Source organism: Podarcis vaucheri, assembly GCF_965113315.1.
Source record: "Podarcis vaucheri genome assembly, chromosome: 9".
NCBI classification, from domain to species: Eukaryota; Metazoa; Chordata; class Lepidosauria; order Squamata; family Lacertidae; genus Podarcis; species Podarcis vaucheri.
In genome coordinates this window covers 21,495,082-21,517,399 of record NC_138767.1, presented here as the reverse complement: position 1 = coordinate 21,517,399, position 22,318 = coordinate 21,495,082, and the positions used below count along the sequence as shown (strand labels likewise).

The 22,318-nt window shown below is 41.3% G+C and overlaps 1 protein-coding gene and 1 long non-coding RNA gene across 5 annotated transcripts; one reads left to right on the top strand and one right to left on the bottom strand.

Annotated features, from left to right (window-relative positions):
* Nucleotides 1–1,526: 1,526 nt before the first annotated feature.
* LOC309541030 lies at nucleotides 1,527–4,669 on the bottom strand. The gene is made up of 2 exons (XR_014223621.1): nucleotides 4,545–4,669; nucleotides 1,527–1,866 (listed from the first exon to the last, which is right to left on the bottom strand). It is a non-coding gene; the product is annotated as an uncharacterized lncRNA (long non-coding RNA).
* On the top strand, nucleotides 4,338–20,433 carry EIF4E (eukaryotic translation initiation factor 4E). 4 transcript variants are annotated; one of them, XM_082238442.1, is made up of 7 exons: nucleotides 4,351–4,605; nucleotides 8,617–8,723; nucleotides 11,929–12,024; nucleotides 12,832–12,895; nucleotides 13,557–13,670; nucleotides 15,873–16,012; nucleotides 18,566–20,433. In XM_082238442.1, exons 1-7 carry the CDS (start codon nucleotides 4,588–4,590, stop codon nucleotides 18,678–18,680), a joined length of 654 nt encoding a protein of 217 aa, XP_082094568.1. In that variant the 5' UTR covers nucleotides 4,351–4,587; the 3' UTR covers nucleotides 18,681–20,433. The 4 variants fall into 4 exon arrangements, with proteins under 4 accessions (XP_082094570.1, XP_082094568.1, XP_082094569.1 ...); XM_082238441.1 differs by lacking the exon at nucleotides 4,351–4,605 and adding an exon at nucleotides 5,605–6,316; XM_082238444.1 differs by lacking the exon at nucleotides 11,929–12,024 and having other exon boundaries at nucleotides 4,338–4,605.
* The last annotated feature ends 1,885 nt before the right edge of the window (nucleotides 20,434–22,318 follow it).

The following is a 22,318-nucleotide window of genomic DNA, read 5'->3' as shown; positions in this document are numbered from 1 at the left end:
TACAGATTAGATGCAAACAATGTATAGAAAATGTTGTGAAGCATTAAGAATGTAAAAATACATATTTGCACTGTCAAAAGCAGCCTCCAGAACAAGTCATCCAACCCTCTGTACAGCATTAGGTTTCACTTAATATCTTCCAATAAAAATATTAATGACTCTGGCTCCAAGCCCTGAAATATATGTAGCCATGCTCTTCTAGTTTTTCACAAGAATTTCCACAAAATGAAAAAATAAAGCGAAAACTCGCAGAAAGGGGTGTATCTTGAAGCCAAATTAAAGTAGTGGCAATCAAACTCCATCTTGTCAGTTGTAACAGGATGCTGTGCTGGCATGTGCATAATAAAACATAATATTCAAAATTTTTTGTCTAGTCACTAATAATAGTTTAATCAAAAATACATTGGATAATGGCAGTACATCGAGAACAGGATGTATTCAACATCCCCCTCCCATTCCTTCCACATTTCATGAATTATGGATATGTAGACTATGATTCAGAGGTGCATATCTGTTTTCAGATCCACTCATAATCGGGTTTATTATATAGTTCCTCTGCAAACCGTTTCTCACACATGCAAACTGTTTCTCACACATATAAACAGCTGCAATTCACTTTATTTATTAGAATGTATAAATGCTTAATATTTTACAAATTTCTAAGGGATATACAATATCAAAAACAAATAATAACATTAAACAAAATGCAAACTAAAACCAATAAACACCAATGTGAAAGTATATAAAAGCAAATTGAAACAAAAATTCAGGGCAACTTTTACCTGGAAGGGATTGTCTAAAAGATTCAAAGGTTCTAGATTTTAAGCTTCCCCTTTCCCATGTACTACAATCTTATAGGACTGCTCTGCTTTAGATTTCTTCATTATGTAAAACCAGACGGGTTTCTGCTAGAAGCAGGGCCTTCACTGTGGTGGCAGCCACATGCCAGAACACCCCCTCAAGAGATCTGCCAGGCTCATTTTAATAAAAGATTTTAGGGCAGCTATAAGCACTGTGTAACGACTGTGGTTGTGTCTTGTTTGTGCCACTGCTTGTATTACGGATTTTGAATTGTATGCCACCTAGAGGTCTCTTGAATCAAACTGGCATGATACAATAAAATTATACCAGGATGGAAATGACTTAAGGGATGAGATGCTCAAGAGGAAACTATAAACCCTGACACACTGTTGCTTTTGTGAATGTAAATCCTCATTGGATCATGACCACAAACTACACGAGGGTTTCACAAATGCTGCAAATGCTCCTGATAAACCTTCCAAAGCGATGGAGCTCTAATAAAACGCTCATGGTTCAATTGCTCAAGGGGCAACAAGAACTGCCTAGTTTGGGTAAACAGTGTACAATACATTCATTTGTACTAGTTTCACAGCAAAAGCGAGTAGGCGCATTCCAACAAAACTTAACCTTACTTATGAGTAAGCCTCACTAAACACAGTAATGCCCGATAGTAAATTTACAGAAGATTGCATCGCACCACTGTCTTATGCATGGGAAAGCGCCACTGAATACTGGTAAAGATTTAGTTGTGAATCCTGTTCAAACCAATGGGACTTTAGCGTCGCCCTACCAACAATAATAATGGAATACAATTCTTCCTAGGTTTGTCTTGTCCCGACGTCTGCATAATAATACGTATGTGAATAGGTCCCATCCTTCATTGTGGTTCAGTCCGATCTTGTCAACAGCATCTGCTCACCTGAAAATCCAATGAATAAATCAGTTGTTCCCCAGCAACATGAGCTAGTCTTAGTGTTTCTAAATTAATTCTAGCAGCTCCAAAATGCTTCATGGAATGATCTGCATAATACAAATGTCTTTCCAAACTTCCAGTACAAGCAGGCACTATGAATGAATGAATATTTGCGTCAGCCATCGGCCATAGCAATAAAACAACAATACGATATACAAAGAATAGAAATAAAAAGTCAATTATATAAAATACATTTTAGGGTTTTGAATCCAAAGTAAAATAGTGGATCTTATTCTGATTGCCCCAGCTAAAATCCTTGCAACCTTTGCTGTCAAATAGGCAGCAACATCACCAAGACTTGCAGTTGCATAAAATGCATGCCTGGTGGGGGAATGAGCATGCCTTGAAAATTTCTGACAGAAGCAAGCAAGTATATATTTCTTTTTTCACAGTTGCAGTGAATCAATCTATAACTTTATGAACACTCTTAATACATTGTGACTTCTAGCTATTGGTCCACTGTTAGATTTTAATTCTTCAATGGAAAGCATATTGATGAAGTTTGTAAATTAAAATATGCAAAAGAATATTATTTTACTCCCACCCCAAATAAGTACCTAATAACTAATATATATCCTCTTTTTAACTAAGGGAAGCCAGAGCATTGCAGATGATCACTTTGGAGACAAACATGATTTTCAGCACATCTGCCAAAAAGCTGGCAAGTGCTAAACTGTGATTTGTCCAGCTTCCCCCACCCCCAGGAAAAAACTTGTAAGTTTTCAGCCCTGCCCTGGTTCCTACATAAGCGTTTAAATTTTTAGAGTCCTATTTTAATGTCTGTTTTGAAAACAATCTAACTACACAACACCCACTTCAGTAAAATGAGAACCTGACCAACAACAGTGCACTGTCAAAGTAAATTGATACAACCTTCCAGCAGTTGACTTGAAACGTAAGTGCTCGAAGAAACTCTTCTTTACATACCAACCTGCCTGGAACTTACTCTAATGGGTCTTACTCCTACATAAATGGGATTAAGAAGGCAGTCTTAATGTTTTAAATAGATGAATAAAAATAAAATGTTGCATTTTAGGGATTTCAACTGATTGTTTCCATATGCTTGGTTTTGCCATGGAGAGCTTGAGGTGTCATGCAAAGCAATTGACTGGCAAATTTCACAAAGCATAATGTGATTGTAGATTATAACTCTGGTTATAGTCACAGTGTGGCAGAGCTACTGCTTCCTAAATCCTGCTACTTTGCTGTGGCCAGGGCAGAAGCTGGAGCAGCAACTTTTAATGAGAAGGAATCTGGTGGTCAATGGGAGGGAATTAACTACGTCGACTCCAGAGCTAGGGTAATTCAGGGCTCGTTGGGGGGATGTGTTAGTGAAGGGGATTAGGATCCTTGGATTCCCCTGGCATACCCCAGTTTTGCTTTACACACCAAGTAGAATACTGCCAACTGGGCTTTTATTCTATGTCTCCAGTTTTCTGGAGGTATAGCTGGAAGTCTCCAGCAGGCTAAAGACTATTCCAACGGCCTTCCCTAGAAGAGAAGTCCTTAATGTCACTTTCAACAGCCCCTCAGGCCAGCTCTGGCAGGCTTTTGGATGGCTCTCTTAGATGACTTTAAAATGTGATTAAAATTGTGGAAGAACCCACCTACCAAGTTACACCATGGTGCAGAAGGTGTGTAAGCCCCACTTCTGAATTACACAAATCTGTCCTAAAGTCAGGTAGCTAACGTTGGTTTGTGTTTTAAATGGCCATTACAAACTTTCCCCTGAATGGAACACATTGTTTTAAGGGTTTGATGATTAAGTCTTCCAAGTTTGCAGAATGCTTTTCTCTTCTAGCAAGGAGGTTTTAAAAAGTCGATTTAACGACAGATTGCCTTTGATTACGAAGCAGAGTGCCTCACCTCTGAAGGATGCCAGCGTTCCTCTTTAACTATTTGTTTATGTATTACAGAGTGTGGAGAAATATCCATGGAATTGCCAACAACTACCCTGCTCCCCCCCCAGCCAGAACCACCTTAATATAACCATCATAGAATGGTAGAGTAGGAATAGAACCATGAAGTCCAACCCCCTGCAATGCATCTTTTGCCTGAGAGTAAGTCTCATGTGCTACCGACTGAGCTGTCTATAGCATTTCAGTGCATTTTGCTTGTTTCTGGCACACAGATCAAGGCAGACGGGCTGCCTCGTCCGATTAGACGCCGCAGGTCGGTAAACTGTTGGATAAATGTGAATATTTTTCTTGCGTGTGGGAATGGTGAGGCAGACGTGCCGGTGGTTTACTCGTCTGTCGCCCACCAATCAGATTTTGGATGGGGATGTGAATGGCGGTGACTTGAGGGATGAGGAGGGGCTTGCATCACACATGCTGACACCTCCATGACAGAAAGGGGGACAAGCGGCCCGTCCGGCCAAGCCTCAGTGGCGAGACGCAGACAGATTCTGCAGTTGCCGCTTTCGGACTCTAGGGGTCACTTTGCCGTTCCGAGCAGCGCCGCCTCAGCCTGACATGCCCCTGTCTGCCTTTCCCACGTGACTGTCTCTCCTGAAAGGGGGGAGGCGGGGAGGAGGAGGAGGAGGGGAAAAGGAAGGAAGGAAGCGGGGGAAAGAACTTCACCGGAGACTACAATTCCCAGAAGCCACCGCTTCACCTTCCCTCCAGCCTCGGACACCGACCCCTCCCCGCAGCGGCCCCCACCCCACGCACGCACGCGCCGAGCCGCCAAAACGGCCGTCGCCCCCACGTGACGCCCCGCCGGCCAATCGCTTTCGAACCTGATTTGTTATCCGCCTCCCCCTTCTTACCTCTCCCCTCCCCTCCGCGCTTGTACGATCAGAGCGATCTAAGATGGCGACGGTGGAACCGGTGAGTGTCCTCGTTCCCGCTTCCTCCCTCTCCGACCCAGCGCCTTCCTTCTCGGCTTCCGGAGGGGCCGGGGAAAGGCTTGGCGGGGGCCAGAAGGCGACCGTGGCGGAGGGAGACTATCCTAGCAGAGGGGTAAAAAAAAAAGAGGGAATGAAGGGAAGGGGCGGCAGCGGCGGCCTGGCAATGTGTGTGTGTGTCTGTGTGACGCGCGCGCGTGTACGGCGAGCCGAAGGTGCCGGCGCGTGCGATGAGGTGACTCGAGGGGAGTAGTCGAGCGGGGCCGGAGGGCGGGGGGGAGGAGAGGAGGGGCGCGTGGGGGAGGGCGGTCTAGGCGGGTTCCAAGCTCGAGCCGGATTGTGCCGTCACAGCTTGGGCGGGGGCGTTGAGGGGCGGCAGGGGAGGGGTCGCGTGAGGAGGGGGAGAGAGGAGACCCGAGAGGGCCCGTGTGAGGGGAGGGAGGCGGGCGAGAGTGTGTCCTACGGGTGGGGGCGAGGACCTAACTTCTTCGTTTTTGGCGTGGCCGGGGGCGTCGAGCCGGCTCAGAGGCTCCCGCCGCTTTCTCTCTTCGGCCGCCCCGCTCAAAACCCTCCTTCCCTCGTCAGTTCTTGCCCTGCTAGGCGCCACACGGCGCCGTGGCACCTCCCCCATCCCCACGTTTCCCTCAGCGGCCTATTCCTCTCTTAGGCTGGGGCTGAGGCCGGCTTGCCTAGAGGTCGCAGCCTTCTATTTTCACACCCCGAGAGCGTTTCGTGCCGCCCCGGTCCTTGAGGTAGAAGACGCCACCTTTTTTCGGGGGGTCCCGGGCCTAGTATGCGCACGCCGGCCGCTCTCGCCTTCCTTCTTTCACACCAGTATTTCGCAAGGGAAACGTGGCCATGGGGCGCTCCTTAAGATCGACTAGGAAGAACCAGCTTTCGGATTCCCCGGACTTTGCCTAAAGCCCTTGGGAATCTGTTGCTTGCGAACGGAAGACTGGCCCAAAGTTCTTTTTCTTTCTCCCTACCCGACACCCTAGCTTTACACCTTTGTCGTGACCAAAAGATCACTTAAATCGTTAATTTCAAAACAAGAAATTGCTTTGCTTGTCACTGCCACCTATCCCAATGTGGGTGGAGTGGTAACGTTCAGAAGCAGGATTTGGGGGTGGGGTGCGGTGGAGGACTATGACAGCTCATTTAGCAACATTGGTGCTGGGGGAAACTCAGGCTATGAGCCAAATAGCCCTGTAAATTGGTTCTGACACTGTATATAGGCAGCAGCAGCAAGTTAAACTTGTGTCTTAGAATAGCAACCTTTTACTGAAGGACTGAGTCTTGCCTGGCTGTAGCATGAATTCAGTATGCTCCTCTGCAGTTGCCTTTAGGAAAATGTATTCTATTGCTAACCTAATTTTCAAGAGTAGGCATAGTTTTAAAATGTATTATTTTTCTTAGTCCATACACATTAATACAAGCTGCTTCCTAAGCATCAAAGAAACAGAATAACTATGGAGTGATCCATAATTATAATCTTAAGTACCCAAACACTTTTGAAAGCTCATTTTCTGATATTTCCCAGTTTTAACAAGTTCCTCATTTTTGTCACTTTCATCATCGTCCAAAGCACAACTGTATGTGGGGTATTTGAAGGGGGCTTGTTTTAAAGTACTATATTTTGCAAGGTATTCATCACCATGATTGAAAACCTTTCTGGACCATGTAGTATTGGAAGGGTAAGTATTCAGTCTTTAGTTTTGTATCTGTAATGTTTTATGCACCAGCACTAATTTTGTTACTGGTTGCCGCAGTTGGATATGATTAACTTGGATTCCTAGCTGAAGAGATTATGACTATATGATGTGGATTGCTCAAAGGTATTCTTAAGAGTGTGATGGGCAGATTAGAGCATGTAATTACAACAAAGAATGCAGGTGATAAATAAGTGTTTCATCAGTACCTGTGCTGGCAGTGTCAAATTGCTATTTTCTGTTTACTAATTTTAATTGACATAGTTTTGAAGACCATTGTTAGTCAGCAGACAGATACTTGGATTATCTGGCAATGCAGCATTATTTGACACAAATAATTTTAAATTTTTATTGTCATAATTGGCTTTATTTTTTAAACCATCTTCAGTTTCTAGAAGTAGCTTCCTTTCAGGTTCAGAATTTGTTGAGGAGTGGTAACTAGTAGTAAGACCACATTTCTTGGGACTGCCCAGAGTTCTTGACTCACTGGACTGGATTCTTACTTAAGATAGGCTGAAATCAATGGGGCCTAAATTATTTATGAGGAAGTTTGCACATTGATTTCAGTGGGAACAAAGATCTAGTCCATTGTGTCTCCTGTTTCTGTGTGGTCTCAAATTTACTAAGGTCCGAACTTGTAGCTGTGTATAGTCTTAAGTTTAGTAAACAGCTTTCAGCATCATATTATCAAGTCCTGCAAATTAGGATAGAAAATGGCATAACAGAACCCAATAATTACTTAATCCTGCCATATTTTCATATGCTGGGGCAGTTTAGTGGTTAAGAGAGCCAGTGTGATATGTTGGACTAGGATCTTGGAGACCAGAGTTTGAATCTGTACTCCGTCATGAATCTCACAGGGTGACCTTGGGCCAGTCACATTCTCTCAACTTAAGATACATCATTGGGTTCTTGGGAGGATAAAATGAGGAGGTGGAGAACTCTGTACTCCATCTTGAGCTGCTTGGAAGAAAGGTGGGATATAAAAAGAATAAATAAAAACAAAGAAATAAATGTTACAAAGCTTTTAAAAATCTAGCAGAGCAGCAGTGGCACCACTGAAATTGCAAATTTAATTTACAATTGACTCTCAACTTAGGCATGTTCACCTTATGCAATTACGACTTTACATGGTTGATGGCTGTCTAGTTGAAATCGCACAAATTAAACAATAAAAGGCAGAGTTTAAAAGCTCTTTTTGTGCAGGGTTTTCCTAACGTGGAAAGAGGTTTTATGCTCTACTCCTTGCTTACTGGACCCTGGGAGGGTCTTGCAACATCTTGCCAAAGTTTGTGAGAGAGCCTCCTAGAGCCCAGTAACCAAGGCGGAAAATGGGGGGGGGGGGTAGGGTGTAAGACCTGTTAGGCGCCAACTCTGGAATGTAAGACTGCTTGCACAGGGGCAGTTTCAGGGGGGTGTTTCGACTAAACAATTTTTGTGTGTATATGTGCCATCTGTGGAATGTAACCCCCTGTACAATATACAAATGGAGTATGTACTACATTATGACCAGATAGGGCTATCTGTTATTGAAGAGGTACACTGGTATCAGTGTTTAGGATCTTGTCGCCCTTTGGATCTAGACTAATTCCTTGAGAGTTAGGATGAAGCCTAATTGCAATGGAACCGACTATGTGATGTTCACTGAGAAATATTAATTATAGTTTGCTTTTAAAAAACACACAAATGTAATTGGGGTTTTTTTTTTACAATTTTAATGTTTTATTTTTTATAAACCACTTGGGGGTTCTATTATAATTGGTTGGTGTATAGATTTTGTTAAGTAAAGTAAATTGATGTTGCATTGTGGAGTGACATTTCCACACATTTAGAAATCCATAGAGATCCTGAGCCAAGTGGTAGTTTTGATCAGGGCCAACCCACCCATGGGGCAAGGTAACCTGCCTCAGCTGGCAGGATCCACAGGGGCAGCAAATCCCTATGTAGATCTTCACTCATTCTTCCTTCTCTGGCATGGAGGGGGCCCCCATTTTGTGCTTCTCCTCAGGTTCAAAATTTCTTGGGCTGGTCCTGATTTTGATAATCTGCTTTTATGTACCTACAACTGTGTGAGAAGAATAATACCCTTGTTCTCCACATGAAGAAGCTATTCTAACTCTAATGGTACAGTGTCCACATTTGCAAAATCATGGTCAAATTCATTATTATTAGGAATTGGAAGTATATTTGGATGTGCTTATCCTACGAAAAGGAAAACCTATGCAACATAGTATTATCAGAATAGTAAACATGCAACAAGTCAACTTTGTACTTTGTTTATATAGGAAACCACTTCTAACCCTCAAACTTCAGAAGAAGAGAAAACCGAGACACCAGCAAGTCAGGAGGTAGTCAGTCCTGAACCATACGTTAAGCATCCATTACAAAACAGGTGAGACATGTTTCCTCTGAACAATATAATAGAATATTATAACTTACAGATATGAATTACATTTAAAACATTGTTTGCAAATACCTGTGAAAATTTGTTTTACTGCAATTTTTGACTAAAGGATGAAAATAAAAATCTAACCTTTATGAGGGACTAAACGAGTATAAAGTGGATGTATTTCAAGAAATTGTAAAAGGGGATCTGGGATCTGGCTTGTAGTGCACACAATGGACCTAACCTCAGCAGCATGGCTTGAATTTGGTGATAATTTGTGTGCCGAATGCAAAGGAATAATCAGGAGCATGGCTTACATTTGGTGCAGTTGGGAGTCGACTGACTGCTGACCTACAATAACACTCCTGATTGCCCCTTGGAAGATGCAACATCACCTGTACCACACATGATGTCATATGGTGTACGGTGAGCATGGCTGGGGAAGAATGGCCCTGTGGTTCAAATTAGGAGTTCTGTGGACAGGAGGTTCCAGACCCCTGGTGTAGAGCTTTGAACAGCAGTATTGCTGCATGATAAATAGCTCTTGTTGCAAACAGAACGGAAGAGGGGCAGCCCTGGAGAGGACACTTCAGTACTGTTAAAGCAGCAAAAAGAACACTGGAAAACCAGTTACGAGTTTCTAGTCTATGCAGCCACAGCAGGTGCTGTGATTTTCCAGGGGTTTGACTTCACCCCAGAAGCACATTCCATTGTCTCTTAAGACAGATGGATGCCCACAACATTTCATAAAATCCTAGAATTGTAGAGTTGGAAGGGACCTCAAGAGTCATCTAGTCCAACCTCCTGTGATGCAGGAATCTCAAGTAAAGCATCCATGACTGGTGGCCATCAAGCTTAAGAACCTCCATGTAAGGAGAGTCCCAAGGGAGTCTGTTCCACTGTCAGACAGCTGTTACAGTCAGAAAATTATTCCTGATACTTAGTCGGAATCTCCTTTCTCATAACTTTAATTGCAATACCTCAGCATTGCAGGTAACACTTCTATCTTCCTAGAAAGCTTTCAAAGGTTCTAGGCTGCTCTCACACATGTCTCATTTGAACCAAGTTAGAATCTGCTTTGACCTTTTCTGAAGTAATCTTTTCAACTTTTAAAATATGGGCTGCGTTCTGAGGACTGCCTTTGTTTTGTTTAAGAAGATTTTTATACTGCTTATAGACCAACTAAGTTTGTTCTGGTATAAGCTTTCGCATGCATGCACAATCTTAATTGGTCTATAAGGTACTACTGGATTTTTTATTATTTTTATTTCGACTGCGTCAGACCAACACTGCTACCTACCTGAATCTTTAATGCTGCTTAACCATCATAAACAAAATATTTATTAATAATACTGATAATAAAACTTTTGAAAGTTATGTTTCACTTTATTTAACTATAATGATTAAGGAAATAGTCTTTTAATTATTGATGTCCATTTGACCTACTCAGTGCCTTAGGTGAGAACGCAGTTTCCATAAGAGCCTGGCTGGATCAGACCAAGAGTTGGTTGCCAGCAGGGCGAGTCAGATACTTCTGGGAAGTCCAGATACAGAGCATATAGACCACAATCCGATCCCATTGTTTACCCCTTAGCAAATACTATATTGTCTCTTAAGTATTACAATATGTGGGTTTACAACTAATCATATAATGTGGCACTGAGAGGGTTGTAACATAGATATCAGAATATGATGTGTTCATAGCTTAAAACACATACGAATGTGTAATGAAATCTGTGCTTTTAGAATTTTAGTGGCTTCAGTTTACAGATTTTCTTGTTTCAGGAGATAAACTGGTAGGAGCAAGAGACTCTGTACCTTTATTTTAGTCCTTTGTTGATCCTGCTTTACGATTTTTCCCCTTCCTCTTGCTGAAAGACCTGCATTGCTGCAATTTCCTGACACTTTTAAGATGAGTTACAGCTGGTAAAAGATATGATGGTGCTGGTGTAGTGTTAGGTTCTCATTACCAAAATAGGTTGCTTCCCCCAAATTTCTCTAATCAAATCTCCTTGTCCCAGGTCAATGTGACCCTGTAAAAACATTGTTCCTGGTTATTCTAATTTGGATAGCTCAGATATTTCTGAATGTATTGAAACTCTGTTGCATTTTCAAGAGTAGTTTAAAATAGCACACCCCAAATAGCTCTAGTGAAATAAGAATATTGATATTGCAGTCCTTGAGTGGTTGACTGAGTAGAATGTATAACTTCACAGAACAATACTCGGCAACTCTTCAAGTCTGTTGATTCTATGTGCTTTCTGAAGTTTTGCCTAGAGCAGTATCCCTATCCAAAGAAGTACATATATAGCAGCTGCACTGTGCACAAAGCACTTCTTTTTAAAGCTAAAGTGGTATTGATCAGTCAGTTAGTGAGAAGCAGCAGCAATGGTGGACTGAATCCAGTCTTGATGCACCTGATCACCAGGAGTTTACATTTTTAGATACTATACATGCAGCCCTGACTTTTGGATCAGAGAGGGTAACTTGCACAAGGTAAAGGTAAAGGGACCCCTGACCATTAGGTCCAGTCGTGTCTGACTTTGGGGTTGCGGCACTCATCTCGCTTTATTGGCCGAGGGAGCCGGCGTTTGTCCGCTAACAGCTTCTGGGTCATGTGGCCAGCATGACTAAGCTGATTCTGGCGAACCACAGCAGCGCACGGAAACGCCGTTTACCTTCCCACTGGAGAATTACCTATTTATCTACTTGCACTTTGACATGCTTTCGAACTGCTAGGTTGGCAGGAACTTGCACAAGCAACCTCTAGTTGTACAGATACAGAAGCTTACTGCTCCCCATGGAATGCCACTAACTAGGTTGAGGTAGATAAATTGTTCAGAAAGCATGCTTCAGATTATATGCTTTACTCCAGAATCTGTTTTCAGAAGGAGATTGAATTTTGGAAATAACAGTATTTATAATCTTTTTTTCCCCCTTTCTTTCTTAGGTAAGCATTCATTATATCTAAATATAAATATTGGCCTTCCATCAAATTCTTTCTCTGTCAGCTTTGCGATCTAGAGCCTCAGTACCTTGCCCAGTTCAGTGGGATCTGAAAATTAAACCTGTGGGCATTCTTGCTATCTATAATTTTCTTTCCTAAATTTCTTCTATGCTGTATGATTTTTAAGTCCTTACAATTCTTAGTCGTAATAGGACACTGGGTAATAAAACATAGTAGCCTAACAAGAAATCAATATTTTTTCAGGTGGGCGCTCTGGTTCTTTAAAAATGACAAAAGTAAAACCTGGCAAGCAAATCTTCGTCTGATCTCAAAGTTTGATACTGTTGAAGATTTTTGGGCGTAAGTGAAGCTTCTTAGATGCCGGTCTCATTCATTCTTGAAGTATTTCTTTATAGTATACTAATGTGTAGCTTTTTAAATCAGCCTGTACACTAGCTCAGAGCCTCTGTGGGAAGGTTTATACTGCATTTTTCAAAACTCAACTAAACATGAAATTTGAATTTTCCCCTTTCTGTTCGTTATGCAGGATGACATAAGGAAAAAGAGGGAACCTAGTAAGTTGAATGAAAGGGATCTGGCAAATACCTTGATTTATTAAAATTGACAGATGAAGCACAATTCAAGAAAATCTCTGCAGGCACAGACTAAAAATCCTTCAGAGTTTTTTAGTAGAAAAAGTAGCTGATTATGAAACTAATTAACACCAATGTAGGAGAACTTTAAACAGTCAGCTTCAGTACCTATCAAGTATTGGGGACTCCTATGAGCTATGCTTATTAAGTCAGGACACACCAGATGTTGCTGGACTACAACTCCTTTCATCTCTGACAATTGACCATGGGACTGATAGGAGTTGAGTCCAATGGGAACCACAGGTTAGCAACCCTTGTCTAAACATTTCAGGTAATAAAAATGTAGAAGCAATTGTCTTACATTGTCAGCGTTCCTTATCTTATACACATGTGACTGGATTTAATTTTTAATTATTCCCCCCCCCCCATGCCGTGAAATTAATTGTTGGGAATAAGTTTATATTCCTAATTAAAGCACCTTAAAATTTAAGATGCTAGCCTGATTTATCGTGGTGAAATCTGCACTGCTTGTGATAGTTCACTTTCTTAATTGTGTTTTGTTTTTCCCAAATAGGTTATATAACCATATCCAGCTCTCTAGTAACTTAATGCCCGGTTGTGACTACTCACTGTTTAAGGTATGCAGAGTAAACTTAAGTATTAGCTTGTTAATTATTATGAATAATGTTACTAGTTTTGGGTCCCCTGTCTTAAAATGTCTTAAGATTGTATGTAAACCACACTACTCCACCTCCACAGAGTCTAGTATTTCCTTGTTGCACATTCATAGTTTGACACTTGATTTCTATAATGTGATCAGGCACACACTAGTGAACTTTGCTGTTTGAGTGAGGTGTGAATTGCTAGTCTTAAATGTCTCTGGGCTGCCTTGCCACACACTGCCTCTTTCCATGCTACTGTCTATAAATGAAATCCTTTTTCTAGTTAGTCCTGAAACTTCTCTGGCAGTAGGAAAGTCTTTCTGTACATTGGTTGTATCCAACAAAGTCTTTCCACTAGCGCAAAAGCAAGAGGCCTTTCTCTCCCCACCCCAGTCTACTGCAGTTAATTGGGGAAAGCCTCAGAACAGAGGGGTCCTGTTAGGTAGTTGGAATTTCTTGCACCAACAGGATAACTTAGTTGGGTACAACCCATTGCATTGCAGGTGGTATTAAGACAAATTAGTTAAAATCCTAATGCCATGAGAATAGCTGGGCTCAAATGCTGCATTAAAATGGAGTGATATTGCGTTGTGCATCATATAGATTTATTGTTTTCTGCTCAAATTGCACTTTTTAGGATGGTATTGAGCCCATGTGGGAAGATGAGAAGAATAAACGAGGAGGACGGTGGCTTATTACACTAAACAAACAGCAGCGACGAAGTGACCTTGATCGCTTCTGGCTAGAGACAGTAAGTTTTTTGTGCTATTTTGTCCTGCTTAAATTTGAGAGATGAACTGTTCCAAAATTCCTGAGGGGAAGAGGCATGTTGAAGAACCCATCATTTGCCACTTCTATGTACCTGTGAGTGGTGGTGTAACAACTTGTGCAGACACTGTGTCTGTCATAGTTAAACCATTAGCTGCTCAAGGTGTAATGGGTTCCCTAGGCATTGAATCCAGGCTCATTAACATGGTCCACCCCAAGTATTTGTAAAGCTTATGGGATCCCTGGGAGGCGGGGAGTTGTGGGGAGGTGGTAGTGCCAATTCTGATTTGATGAGGGGGAATAGATAGGATTTCCCCCTTGCAATCATAAACAAACGCCCCAAAATGGCACTGAAAACTATGCAACAGGTAGAATAACTGAAGGACAAATGGGACAACACATGCTGAATTCTACTGAGTATGTTATAGTACAGTGGTACCTCTGGATGCGAACGGGATCCGTTCCAGAGCCCTGTTCGCATCCTGAAGCGAACGCAACCCGTGTCTGCGCAGGTCACGATTTGCCGCTTCCGCGCGTGCGCGTGACGTCATTTTGAGCGTCTGCGTGAGTGGCAAAACCCGAAAGTAACGTATTCTGTTACTTCTGGGTCGCCGTGGAGCGCAACCCAAAAAACACTCAACCCGAAGCTACTTCAACCCGAGGTATGACTGTACCTATTTGTAGACCTTTTAGACAACAAAGGAAGTTGTTCATCATCTGAGTAAAATTGTATCCTGTAGGGATGCTTTTGTTTTTAGAGGATTTGTGTTGTCACATGAGGGCATAACAAAGTGGAAGGAATTTGCAGTTTACTGTAGACTTACTCTTGCATTTATGTATGTGGATCCCAGCCCTAAATTTGCATTTCATGGCTCCTGGTATCTGAAAAGGAGCCGCTCAGCATGAGTGGCTGCTTGCATGTAGCACCCAGTAGCACAGGACTCCTTTTCAGAGGTTGCTAGCCATGGGACACAAAATCAATGGTGGGGCCAACATGCCGCCTCCTTCAACATGTGCACTCCTTACGTATGAGTAATCTGTAAATAGGACTTGACACAAATTTGTTTGGTAGTTTTCTGATAAATCACTCAGGTCTCTGACTTGCTTGTGACAGAGTTCTGGCCCGGGGTGTCAGAAGGTGCCTCTTGTTGCAGTTACATAGATAATTTCGGCCTCATTTGCCTTGGGCAAATTAACATTGTGTTCAGGGTTTTGAAGAATGCCACATCTTTAGCTCCATGCCCATTTACATTTGGACTTCTTGGTATTTTTGATGCAGTGGACCAGTTTATATGGCTAGTAGGGATATTTGGTCTGGCTCCTGAGTAATTTGATTTCTTTCTCTATCCAAGGGTCCTTAATTGTAGCTCTGTCCTTTCAGGTTGACAAGGTGGTATTTTGTGAAGCTCAGTTTATTGCTAGTGGTTTTTAACATATAACTGAAGATGCTGAAAGTTTGGAACTGAATGCCATCAATACCCTGATACCACCCAGCTCTTAACTGAACAACTACAAAGAGCTATCTCAATTCTAAATCTACGGTAGATGAAACAGACTGAACTTGCACCTGGGCAAGAAAGAGTACAGTGGGCCCACCCCTTATGCAAGGGTTCAGTTCTTGGGGTCCGTGCCCAAAGGCAAAATTGTACAAAGTTGGGAACCATTGGAACTGCTCACCCTCTGCCCCCCACAAGGCGAAGGGTTGCTTATTGGGCCCTGGGAAAGTTGCAGGGCCCTAGAATGCACCCATGACCTGCCCAGTATGGGAAATAAATTAAGAGAATGAACAACAAGTTTTTCCCCAGTCTCCATATATTTATTTACTTTCCCTCATCTGTGTATGGTTGTGATAAGTAAATTGTGTATAAGTAAATTAGGTGTAAGTTGCGGCCCCCTGTATTACAAACACTTGGCAACAGGTTGATCCTAGTGGTAGATGCAGTGGTAATCTCATCAGGTAAGAGCCTGTGGATGCACAAATCAGGGATTGCCTGCATTGTTCTTCAGAAAGCCGATGTGTGGTGTTCTCTGGTTTCCTGTCAAAGACAGTTGAAAATGCTTTCATATTATTGGTTATCTTGGGAGTGTTGAACAGTTTCTTGTCTTATGTAGTGTTTATTTTCTTCCATTCATTTGGTTGTCTTTTTCTATTTAGATTGTTTAATGGTCTGTTACTCTTTTATAGCTGTTGTGCCTTATTGGAGAGTCCTTTGATGACTACAGCGATGATGTATGTGGAGCAGTTGTTAATGTTAGAGCCAAGGGTGATAAAATAGCAATATGGACTACTGAATGTGAAAACAGGGATGCTGTTACACATATAGGGTAAGTTATGCTGAATAAACTGCAGTATACTGTCTTCCTAAGAATACCCTACATGTGGAGCTGGTTCAGACATCACTATAAACCAGGCAGAAGGAATTACTGATCTGTGGGTCAAATTAGGAGCCTTACAAGTCCACCCATGCCGACCCATTGATCACCTGACACCCTACGACAAAGGTGTGGGATTGGTAAAGCTATGGTGACAAAGGAACAATCAAGAGACTTTGAGTATAGTCCCAATTGTTCCTTTGCAGCAGGGCTTCAGCACTGAATACAAGTCCTGCTGATGGCTGGCAGACTCAGGTCCTCTTGACACCATGACAACAGGTTATTTACAAGTGGGTGGATTTGCCTGACAGTCAAAAACGGCCCACAGAGGGGTGGCCACTTCTTGACCCAACCCAGTGGACAAAAGTGATTTCCCACCTCTGCTATAAACCATGGCTTATTGTGATAGGAACAGTATGTTGCAAGGCTTGATCACAGACACTTTCCAATTCCTCCAGCATTACTCCAAGGAGAAGATCAAAAGCTTTTACTTCAGGGGTTGTTTTTTTGTCTTTTAATGAAAGGTAGCTTGTTTTGTCCAAATCCAACTAACTGGCTAATATTGACGATGGTTTGCAAATTTCAAAGCATGTAATATGAAGTTTGTTTGTTTCCAAAAAAGACATAATTAACCACTGTTTGGAGTATGGATGTAATGCTAAACTGCAGTTAATTGCAAATGGAAGCAAGAGCATCCCATCTCCTCCATGGCCACACTGGAGAAGGAATGGAAATGTATAAACCCCAAACTTATTGCAGCTCATTCCCATCACTGTAAACCATGGCTAATCACGATGCCTACACTGTTCCACTATGTGCAGCCTAATCTTATACATTCTCATAATCTTTACTCACAAATCTTACTCTGTTCAGTGGAACTTAGTCTCAGGTAAATGTGCATAGATCTGCAGCCTGTTTCCATTGATACCAAGGATAATGAAGGAAATTGAAACAACTCCATCCTCTTGGGAATGTTCAGCTGAAACTGTTACTCTTTCACAAGTATGATGTAATGGTTTGTTTCTGGACAGTTTCACAGTGGGTACTAATTTCAGTTGCAAAAGATTGGAGATTATAGTGTTGCTTAAGCATGAAATATACCCTATGACTTTATATTCTACATATTACAGAATGAGGAGGTTTAATTCAGAGTATATTTAAATTCTATAAAAGTATATTAACTCCATTGAAGCCACATGAACATGGATTTGGAAATACATAGACTTTGGAATGAGTATTTATTGAAAGGAAAACTGTGATTGCAAGCATCTGCATTTATCGTGCATACAGCATATTGTCCACTATTGGACATACACTTAGTTACTTGTAATTGCTGTCATTGAATGGGTTGAATAAATCAAAGGTGTTCTGTAAAGACTGGCCACGTTTCTCTGAAAATAGAAGTTTTGTGTCAGAGCCAATAAAACTTCGTGCAAGTGTTATGAGATAGCTGTGGTCATGTCAGGAATCAAACAATATTTTGGCTGCAAACCTAAGCACCCTTACATGGTACAAAGGGACCTCTGAGTAGGCTTGTGAAGCATTGCAATTAGTATTGGAATAGGATTCTATTTTGAGAACTGCACTACAATATGCCTGACTTACAGCTGTGCATGTGCTAGTGAATGAATTAACTTTATCTAAGCCAGCTGGAGGGTCTGGACCCCCTAGGTTACGGGCCTGATTCAAGGTGGGTTGCAGCAGTAGCACAGTCACCATGCAAATATGGTAAAAGGTTAAATAATGGGTCCCCAAATGCTTGTTTGGGTTAAAACTGAGTCCTGGGTCTGAAAAGGTTGAAGATCCCTGATCTCAACAGCGATCTCAGTCCAGGCCTCCAGCCTACAAAATGAGACCAGCTTCCCATCATTCAAAGGATGTAATCAGGGCTTTCTCACCTGTAATTGTTGTGCAGAAGATGAAATTTGGCAGGTGTGCACTTTCGCCTTTGAGTGATAAGCTGTACTTGCCAAACTTCCTTCCTTAATGTAGCTGTTAGTGGCGAAAGAGTTTTCTGCCCCCTTGGATCTATTTCTGCCTTTTTCCTTAAATAGCCTAAATGAGATAAATAAAATGATGCTGAAGTCACAGCTGCTACCAACCTTAAGGGGGGTGGGCTGTGAGCTGCCAGTGGGAGACAGATGGTTTTAAGGGACATTCAGCCTGTAATACTCTTTCTTTGAAAGTAGAGATAGGTCAGAGCTTACTAAAAAAGTTACAAGATAGTGAGTCCTGGTGATTCATTATGGATATAATGAAGAGCAGTTAGATTTGCCAGATGATAGCATCAGTTATTGGGCAGATAAAGTTGAAATGGAGAATATGTGAAAACAGTATGAATTGACTGCTGAGATGTTTGAGATTTTTATAACAGCCAATTTAGTATTTAAAAGAATATAAAGCCCTGAAATTGTTTGGATTGAGAGCTTTTATATGTGAAATTAGCATCTTGTTTTCTTCAGCTGAATACAATTTAAACAGATATTTTATGTTTTTATTTCTCAGGAGAGTATACAAAGAAAGGTTAGGACTTCCTCCAAAGATAGTGATTGGTTATCAGTCCCATGCTGACACAGCTACTAAGAGCGGCTCCACCACTAAAAATAGGTTTGTTGTTTAAGAAGACACCTTCAGAGTATTTCATAGGAGACTGCGTCAAGCAATCGAGATTTGGGAGCTGAACCAAAGCCTCTATATAAAAGCAGAGTGGACTGCATTTAAATCTGGATTCCATCTAAATGTTGCTAAATTTGTGAAAGTCTCATTTGCTTTTGTCTTGTACTTCTGTGTTTGTTTTTCTCCCCCATTTTTGGCTGAAGTAACCTTTATCCAATCAAAGAATTTCAGTACACTTGCCCACTGAAACCATAAAGGTCTCCCTAGCCCACTCTGTGATGCTTCTTAGGAAAGTAAATATTATATTAAATATATCCCAAAAACAGTGCCATTTCTACAGGGGAAGAAACTACTACTTTTTCACCTTTGCATTGTATGCAACATGTTTTGCTGGTTTGAAAGAATAGTATGATGCATACATTTTTCTAGCAAATATTTCTTTATACAGCATTGTCTTTGCTGTAATGAATGCTGATGGCTGCTAGATTTAATTTATTGTTTCCCTCTCTGATAACATTAGTGATATTCTAATTTCAGTTCTTGCTCATGTAACATTGGTGAAGGATCTATCTGGGAATATGACAAAAGGTTTAATAAACATTAATTTTGTGCATTCTTTGGTAATTATTTTGTAACATCAAAGCTTTGCTACGAGTTTCATGCATTTCAAGTCAAATCAGTGATATGTTTGTGTGATTTCCTGAACATAATTGTGGATTTTTAAAAATGTAACACCATAATTACATTCCTTACTAGAAATAGTATTCCTGTTTTTTGTATCTTATGCTGTATTTTAACACTTTGTATTCCTTAGGTTATATTTTGCTTTGGTTTAAGAACAGCTCGAATAGAAACGCAGTCCCATTCATATTAAGACAGTGTACAAAACTGTAAATAAAATGTGTACAGTGAATTGTCTTTTAGACAAGTAGATTCGTCCTTTTATTTCATTATATTGACTTGTTTTGTACTACTACTGATAAGGCGGTCTCTATTGCGGCCTCTGTAGTAGGCGAGGTTGAGCCTTAAGGTAGCATTTAATTTGAGTTGTGCTAGATTTTCATAGATAGTGTTATCTTCAGACAGAACTGCATTGCGGTGACTATATCTTAAATGGATATGTTTGTTTAACTGTTCAGTGAATTACATTGCTGTTTGGGCAGCATGCTCAGAAATGGAATAATCCAATGGAACATTATAGCTGAAAGCTGGCCTGCCACTGCAACAACAGGAAACAGAAAATCTGGAACTAATAAACTGGGTGTCAGAAAATGAGCAAACTGTATTTACTTTGCAGAACTATAACAAAATGGCTTTCTGGCTCTGGAAGTGGTGGCTTAGAGAGTAGAAGTTTGGTACCAGTTACCACACTAAGTTATGTTAACTTTCTCAGTACTGTACCAAAATACAGGCCATGGTAACTAGATGGTACAGCCATTATTGCACCAAGTAGGAGTTCTGAGGAATCCTGGGAGTGTGTTTAGCTGACAAAAATCTGAACATTTTGATATGAAAACTGTCTCTAAAACAGTTCTTCTGTTATGTAGAACTTCAGTTATACTAAGGTTGACATTTGCCGCGCTTACGGTAAATGTCATGGTGGGAGACTTTTCCCCAGGTGTGCTGGTTTTGCCTTTTGGTTCTTGCAGGCTATCCAGCATGAACCCAAGTAGCCTTTTGTATAAAAACTGATACTGTATTATTGCAGTTAATACTACCCCCTCCCCTGTAATAAATGGAAACACTCTTGTATTAAAGCATATGTGGTGTGTAATAATGTCTAATGCTATTTGACACAATGAAATGACAGAGTTCCTGGCCAAAGTTTTACTGTTGCCAACTAGAGTGATTGGTCTGTAAGGTTTTGTAAAAGTCATGCTTGTCAACAATCATAGGACTGGATCTAACAAGCTTTGGATTTGACTGCAAATTGAAACCATGCTTAAAGCGGGTAGCCCCCCTCTGCGAGTACAATTAATTACGATGCAGGAAATAAGTAGCTAGGATCAGTGATACTTTAAAATAATCAATAATAAAACAAGTTATGGAGAGGGGGATTAATTGGATTGAGAAGGTGGTGCAGAGAAGGGGTTAAACTCCCCCCACCCTTTGCATGATGCTGTTCTAATTGAAATTGCCCTCCTGAACCTGCTATTTGCCAGGCAGGGGAGTGAGTAACCTTGCAAATACCATACTAACATGCTTTCCCTTGCAGGACAGAAAACCTGTTTTGAGGGAAGTTAGTTAACAAAATGTCATGGGGAGACAGTTTAAAAAACCAACAGCCCTCAAGGCACCATGGTTCAAATTTGCCTCTCCCCCCAGCAAGGGTTGTTAAAATAATAAGAAAAACTATGCCATGTCTAGTTTTGTTTTGAGTTGGTTGCTGGTCTCATAAGTGATAGAATCCTAATTTACAGGTTTCCCAAATTTGAGTGTAGCTGATTCTTGCAATCTAACATGAGTCAGAGAAGGGTAAGAACAGCTGTCCAATGAAACTGCACTTGAGTATGTCTTGAAAGGAGAGTGGGAGATATGCAAACAAGATTTTTCAGATGTCTCCGTGTGGGTTGCACAGAAGTACAGCAAGTGGTCTTGCCATACTGGCACTTGGGAAATAAAATACCAGATTTTCATCTGGTTTCAATAAGTTTCGGTAATCAGTACAGTAGTGGCAAGTCCAGATGCTGGTGCTGGTCAGCTTGTGGAGAATGGGTGTGTCGAAAAAAGTTCCTAACCGCCATCGTATTTCTCTTAATTCTACAACATCCTGTAGAGGGCTGGGCAGCCAAAAGGAGCACTGGTCCTTGTGGCTGGAGACCTGTGTCTACATACCTCATTTCTCCAAACCCTCTGATTTCTGCCACGTTCATCCAATATCTCCTTTCCCAGCCCCTCTTGTAAAAATATTCTGCATTCAAAATCTAGGAATAAAAGCAACATAAAATACAAAGTAGTTTACTGAGTACATCCCAGATTCTGCTGAATTACAAAATATATGTCTTGTGATCTGTCAATGCTTTATGCTCTGTTTTAATACTGTCATCTAAGTAATCTGCTTAGCTGTCTTTATTATTGGGGTGTGGGGTGTGAGAGATGTACAAAATTAAAAGACCAGCCCTAGTATAGACAAAGATGAAGGCAAAATTTCTTAGTGGTTCAGTAGGTGTGAATTTGCACGTTTTTACATCTGCAGCAACTGGTGTATTCTTTCGTACTCCTGTTACCTGAACAGAATGTTTGAGATGTTAAGTAATTAATAGTGATTTGATTTTTATTTTATTTTTAAAAAAGTACTCTACCAATTATCTAGCTGCTGTGATTCCAAGTAAAATTGTTACAATGAACCAAATCACTTCCCACACGTTTTGAAGCAAGGTGGCCCATAAACATCAATAGGAGCTGTGGGGCAAGCAAGACATTGGGCGTCTTCCTAGTCTCCTAAAGGGAGAGAGGGCATGTAGATTTGAGTTCAGCAGTGGTGATACAGCATGATTACGTTGGATTGACATAAGCATGTCAAAACCTCACTGTTTTGCCTGGAGAGAATGCAACCTACTGTACAAAGAGAAGTATATATTCCATCTATTGCTCCAACCACTTTTGCCTCTGCCCCTCACCTGTGACTGAAAAAGCTTTCCC

Bases quoted from the DNA above. Each gene is read 5' to 3' on its own strand.
- EIF4E (XM_082238441.1), top strand. From the start codon at position 6,278: ATGATTGAAAACCTTTCTGGACCATGTAGTATTGGAAGG. The intron at 8,724-11,928 runs GTGAGACATGTT...ATATTTTTTCAG, and splicing joins AAGCATCCATTACAAAACAG to GTGGGCGCTCTGGTTCTTTA. The intron at 13,671-15,872 runs GTAAGTTTTTTG...ACTCTTTTATAG, and splicing joins ATCGCTTCTGGCTAGAGACA to CTGTTGTGCCTTATTGGAGA.